The sequence below is a fragment of the Nelumbo nucifera genome, chromosome 1, assembly GCF_055504915.1.
Source record: "Nelumbo nucifera cultivar China Antique chromosome 1, China Antique-T2T, whole genome shotgun sequence".
Taxonomy (NCBI): Eukaryota; Viridiplantae; Streptophyta; class Magnoliopsida; order Proteales; family Nelumbonaceae; genus Nelumbo; species Nelumbo nucifera.
Window position 1 is genome coordinate 196,488,682 of NC_142649.1, and position 6,457 is coordinate 196,495,138.

At 35.6% G+C, this 6,457-nt stretch overlaps 1 protein-coding gene across 1 annotated transcript; it reads right to left on the reverse strand.

The window, feature by feature from the left end:
• Window positions 1-2,633: 2,633 nt before the first annotated feature.
• Window positions 2,634-4,830, reverse strand: LOC104602280 (plasmodesmata-located protein 8-like). Its single transcript, XM_010265901.3, has 3 exons — window positions 3,909-4,830; window positions 3,055-3,162; window positions 2,634-2,919 (listed from the first exon to the last, which is right to left on the reverse strand). The coding sequence occupies exons 1-3, from the start codon at window positions 4,669-4,671 to the stop codon at window positions 2,894-2,896; spliced, it is 897 nt and encodes a 298-aa protein (XP_010264203.1). The 5' UTR covers window positions 4,672-4,830; the 3' UTR covers window positions 2,634-2,893.
• Between the last annotated feature and the right edge of the window lie 1,627 nt (window positions 4,831-6,457).

A 6,457-nucleotide genomic window follows, 5' to 3' on the forward strand; every position in this document is an offset into this window, starting at 1 on the left:
GTAGCTAAGCAACAAAATAATTTATTCTTTTTTATTTTCAATTTTAATATTCATATTTTCACAATATGATTCAAGTAAAGCATCTAAATGATCTTTCCTAATCATTGGATCTAATATTGTATCTAAGCAATAAAATAATTTCTTTATTTTTTATTTTCAATTTTAATATTTGTATTTTCACAATACGATTCAAGTAAAGCATCTAAATGATCTTTCCTAATCCTAGGATCTAATATTGTAGCTAAGCAATAAAGATGAGAATTTTTTTCCCAATATTTTTTAAAATTTAGCTTCCATTATTTCAACAATACATTTAAAATTTGAGTTATTATTATATTTTGCAAAACATTCATTTATCATAAATAAATTATTAACTAAAATATAACTACTTTTGTAATAAACACTCAAAAATTAATTAGTCATATCATAAAAAATTGTAAAAAGCATTTATACAATCTGTCATTCCCCAATCATCTCCACTTATAAAATCATTTGGCATTTTTCATTATAAAAATTAGTAAGAATATCTTTGTATGAAATAAAACTTTCTAACATCGAATAGGTGGAATTTAACATATGTTGAACATCTAATACATAATTTTTATATTCTAAACCATATTTTTGTCATAAATATTTAAATTCTTGTTTTCTTATTCCATAATATCTAATATATATAATACAATTTTTAACTTTAGAAATATGATGTGAAACAATATTTAAGGCATCTTGATCACATTAATTTAAGATGCAACATGCACATCTAATATGAAATAACTTATCATTTAAACATGGTTTTAATTGAATTTTTAAAATATCTATTGTTAAATCATTATTACTACAATTATCAAAAATAATAGAAAAAAAAATTATTTTCAATTTCATTTTTATGTAAAGTATTTAAAATACTTGTAGCAATTGCTAGGCCAATATGTGGTCATTTAAGCCTATTAAAACTTAAAATTCTTTTTATAAAAGCTAATTTTTATCAATAAAATGTCTAATAAGACAAATATAATTTATATTGTACTTAGAAGTTCAAATATCAGAAGTAATTGCAACTTTAGAATTAAGTGTTGATAAAGTAGAAAATAAATGAAAATTTTTAAATCATCTTATCTAATATTATTTCTAAAAACTTTTTTAAGTTGGGGATTTATAGAATGTTGTAAAAGTCTTTCAAACTTAGTGTCTTCAGCTAATAAAAATGATTGTTTAACATGTATAATATATTTTGTTATTTTTTGTCTCATTTTTTCTTGAGAGTATCTAAATTTACCAAAAAAACTCACACGCAATTTGTGTTTGTGATGATTGTTACCTTCTTCTTCTTCATTTTTTTGATGAGTGGCCATATGTTTGCTCAAATGGCTAGTTACCACCTTTTGCTGCTATAACTAAAACCACTCATACATTTACGACAAACAACTCTTTTTCCCTTCCCCTCAACCTCTTTTATGTAATAATTTTCAGACCGAGCTAGTCAACATATTGTGCTTTTTCTTTCCCCTAATAGTAGTAGTAAGAGTGGGAACTCCTGCAATATTAGTAGCATCCATATTGGTGCTAACACTACCATATTGTGACTAAACATCATCAAAGTTGAGTAGGTTGGGAAATTGGTTTTGAGTGAATCCAACCACTTAGTATTAAAACTCTAAAAAAAATAAAATTAATTTAATTGCAACTTACTCGATCTTCCGATTCGAAATCTCAACTTGATTTAAACTGTTGAAACCACCAAGCCTCCCAAATTGTTAAGTTGAGATACTTAAACAAGTCTTCTTCTTATTGAAATTTGAATAAAACTGAGAATTAAAAAGTAAAGAGATTAGGAGAGTGTATAAGAGAGTATTTGAGAGTATGGGAGTACGAGTGTATGAGAATGGTGGAGGATAAAGGTATTTATAGGAGTTGAAATTAAATCAGTTGCCCAAAATACCAAAAAATTAACCATTTTTAATTGTCAAGAGGGGTATTTTGGTCATTATAAAGTTAATTATCAATTTACCAAAATGTCCCTTAAGTTATCTATTATATAGTTGTTGGGGGCACTGTTGTCATCCCCCAAGTCAAAATACATAAATACCCTGTAACTAGTTGTTTATATTTATAATTGTTGGGGGTATTTATGCAAAAAAGACTCAAAAAACAGAAACAAGTCCCCAAATGCTATATTACGTGGACCTGAAAACCTAAGCCCGTCATGACCCATACCTCCCTGCCATGTCTGGCGTGGCCCGTGTGCTACAGTGATGGGATGTGCCGAGCTTGGCCCATGTCATGCCAGACCGCTAGCAGCATGGCTCGGTTTACGGCTCTACGGCTAACCCTTATATTTCTCAATGATTTATATTCTTATTAATTTATTTATGATGTCATAGGTTCACCTGTTCAACCCGGATGGTTGAACCGGTGACCCAACTATCAGAGACAAAAACGGTTCTATTTGCAGGCCGCTTTTTAAAACATAGGAAATCAGTCTCTAACTTGGTGGTACCTGGTGGAATCCGATGGGACCTGGAATCAAGGGAAACGCATGTCAAAAAGGGGGGTTGTGTGGTGACAGTTCATGCTCTGGTTTCCACATACTAACATTTTCCAAAACAAAACAGTAAAGTGAGTATTCATGAAGGGGAATTTCAAGCTTCTTGCGGCTCTTTTTAAGAAGTCAGTATGCTTTGTTTTTTTTTTCTCGAAAAGTGTGGAGTTTAGAGACTCAATGCCAGAGATAGTTCATAGTTCCAACTTTAAATTGGTTGCACTCTCACAAATTATTAAACAAGCATATGATCCTTTCTACAAAGATGAATTAGACATCTTCATTTCATTCCTGTAGGGACCTGCATCATCTTCATCTTTATCCTCTCAGCCTGAATGCAAGGACGAACAACATCTAGCTATGGTATTGAAGGCTGGGACCTGGGTTATTAGGAGGAATAAGAAAGAACTGAAATTAATAAAAAAAAAAAAAAAAAAGCTGTGGAGAACATTGTTGGTTAGAATAAAGAAAGAAGAATTTGAGAGGGAATAAAAGGGAAAAGTACAAGTACTGACCACATGCTTTTTGCATAAAGGAAAGGAGGACGATGAGCAGAGCGAGCGCTGCCAGTACTCCAACGATTATTGCCACCGTCTTTCCGATTTGGTCATCGGTGGAGGAATCTGCAGGCAGCCATAAAAAGCAAAAGTAGTAAGGGGAATTTTTCTACAATTAAGCAAGTCTACTCAATGCCTTTCTCTCTCATCCATTGGTTGTTGGGGTGCGATGAGAAAGCCAAAAAACATCTTCATCAGAGAAAAGGAAATGCAGACACATATATGTATATTTAAGAAACACTATTTAATTATTTCGATATTTGAATGAAAGTGGAAGCGCTAATTACTATGCCTAATGAGGGAGCAAAGCGAGGATCAAACATCCCTTGACCCCTCGATCCCTTTTGACGTTAGCAGCAGTGATTAACAAGTATGTATATATTGACATAAAAAAAGAAGGGGAAGAAAGAAACCGTAAACAACATCGGTTGAGTAAAAAATTCCGAGTGCTGGCACAGCACAATTGCCAAAGTATAGGAAAGAGAAAAAGAGGAAAAGAAAAGAAATGGGATCAACAGAAAAATGCAGTGCCTTGAACGTTATAAAAGGAAGTCAGAAGTAACCCTTCAAACATAGTGGATACGACCTTGGTAGTTAGACTTAGTAGCTTAAGATTGTTGAACTATTTACGTAGTGGATACGACCTTATAATTGATCATCAACTGAAGCTTAGCCGCTTCTACGTCTAGTGGTATTAATGTCTCTCTCTCTGTGAAATTTTTCTGATATTTCTGCTTAACACACTCACAAGTCACAAGCAAGGAAATATAAGGAAAAACGCAAAAGAAGTAATACGAAATTATGAATTGCACCTGAAGGGGAATCATAGTAGCCAGAGGCCCAGTATCGAGCATAGCACTGGGCCAAGTAGACATCGGTTGCTGATGCCGAGCCGCATGCATTCTTCAGCTTCCCGACGGCTTCCGAAAGACATGAAGAACAATCGGCAGAACTGAGATCCCCCAAACATTGAGCAAAACCCTCCACAGACCCCAGGCTACTAACTCGAAAACCATTTGCTCCCTGCAAGTCAGCAAGAACATCGTCCCTGCGCTTAAAGAACTCAACATCATTACTAGTATCGCGACTGCATTTTTTGTATACCAGTGCCATGTCGAGTTTCCCCAGGAAGTTGGCATTGTCGTATCTTAGAAAGCACCCTTCTAACTGTAAACTAGCTGCTATTGAGTAAGGGCACACCAAACTCATCTGGCTAACGGCGTTTTGGACACACCACGAACAGTCGCTTGTCTTCAAATCACCTCTGCATTGGTATAGCCCATAGACTGCTGCATCCGCCGGCATTGAGGTGCCATTTGCCACAGTAAAACTGTTATAAGCAGACTGAGAGGCTGACATTGCAATGGAAGACAGTAGGGAGTTGAGGTTGGCTTCAAAGGGCGAGCTGGGTTGGTATTTGTCTGGAGAGCAGCCCCCGTAGATGAAAGTATGAGCATTGATATGGTGAGAATGGTTAGCGAGGGAAGAGAGGAACAATAACAGAAAAGAGATTTTCTTCAGAGCCAACTGCGAGATGGGATTGCGAGAAGAGTGCTGATGAAGGCTCTTCCACATTCCTGCTTTAAAATTTTGGTTTTGCTTTTGATTTTGTTTTGTGCTTGTCTTTAGATAGCTGGAAGGAGAAGATGCTTTTTAGAATTTTTCTCGAGTAGAGGCTTCCTCCAGAAGAGATGAAAAGAATGAAATCATGTTCCAAAAACCCTAATTGTGATCGTTGTGGTCATATCGAAGTTGCACGTTATATGCACTCGATACTACAGCTCGTCCAATCCAGTCAATGGTCATAAAGGTGAGATTACCAGTACAGTACCCAATCTAGTACAAGGAAAGTTGTCATATGTTGTGGGATGAACGAAAGGTTTTTGATTGAATTGAACCTCATCTGTTGTCGTACGTTGCGGGCCACAAACTGTCTGATCAGAGCCGTTCCCATCTGTTATTTAGCGTTCTGAGTCCGTTAGATTGACCTTTTTTTTTTGTCGTGGTAACAAAAAGCAAAGTTCAGTCAATGGTCTTAAAGAATATCACCCTCCGATGTTCTTTTTTTTTTTTTTGGAAGAATATGGGAACGGGTCCAACGGGATGAGCTGCGTGTTGGTGTACAACGGACTAGAGAGATTGATTGAAGAATGTAACCCTGTAAGGATGAATGGATTTTCCCTCGGCCGTTTAATTGCATTGGGTTTGAGGAGAGGGAATGTTTTGCATCATCTCACCGTAGCTCAGCTCAATGGGTAAATTTTCTGGCTACTTTTGTAGGGGAGACTGGGAATTAAATTCTGTTGTCACCAGGAGGTTATGGGTTACTCTCTGTGGTGAGTTGGGATCTTTTGCCAACAAATTAAAGACGTTCCAACTAAACCTGTTCATGGGCCGGGCTGGGCTCGAGTCGGGCTTTTACTCTTCGTTAATGAAAATATGTTAGGCCCGAGCTCGAGCCCGGCGGCCCGACCAACGGGCCTACAACTTGGGCCCGAGCCCGGCCTTGATAAAAAGCTCGAAGCCTGACCTAATAAAAATTAGAATTTTTCCCTATTCAATAATCAATATAAATCAGAATTTATTTACATTAAAAAAAGAATATAAATTCAATATAAATTCTGAATTCAATAATCAATATAAATCAGACTTTATTTACATTAAAAAAAGAATATAAATTCTGAATTCAATAATCAATATAAATCAGAATTTATTTACATTATAAAAGAATATAAATTCAATAATCAATATAAATCAGAATTTATTTACATTAAAAAAAGAATATAAAGAAGGGAAAGAGGATGTGGAGAAGAAGCGTTTGGCTGGAAAAAGAAGGGAAAGAGGCAAAGAGGTGAAAAAAAAGAGGGGTATTCGACTAGTGTTTTTAGGTTTAATTATAGGTCGGGCCGGGCTATTTTGGAAAATCCCAAGCCCCGCTCGAATTTATTGTAGGCTAGGCTTTTTGGCCCGAGGTTAAGCCCGCAGGCCCATACCCGGCCCATGAACAAGTCTAGTTCCAACCCCTATCAACTTCATCTAACACCGCACATCTCACCATGAGACTGAGATCCATCGTATATAGATTCACGAAAAGAAAAAGTTTCAAGACTCAATTTTTGCATAATACATAATAATTTATTATAAATTAAAACACATACACACACATATAACACCCAAAACTGGAAAAAGATGTTTTTATAACTTTTACAAACACATCCATACACACATATAACTACTGGGTAGGGATCTGCCATCAATAAAATGCTCCCAATACTGTCCCAACAAGTCACTACAATCATAGATTGGGAAAACCTCCGTTGTTAATCATGGGAAGATGTTCCCAATGTACCGCTGCAATGGT

Excerpts from the sequence above, each read along its gene's own strand:
- LOC104602280 (XM_010265901.3), bottom strand. The coding sequence starts at position 4,671 with ATGTGGAAGAGCCTTCATCAGCACTCTTCTCGCAATCCCATCTCGCAG. Across the intron at positions 3,163-3,908 it reads CTACTATGATTCCCCTTCAG|ATTCCTCCACCGATGACCAA; the intron begins GTGCAATTCATA and ends GGCTGCCTGCAG. Across the intron at positions 2,920-3,054 it reads CTTTATGCAAAAAGCATGTG|GTCCCAGCCTTCAATACCAT; the intron begins GTCAGTACTTGT and ends CTAATAACCCAG.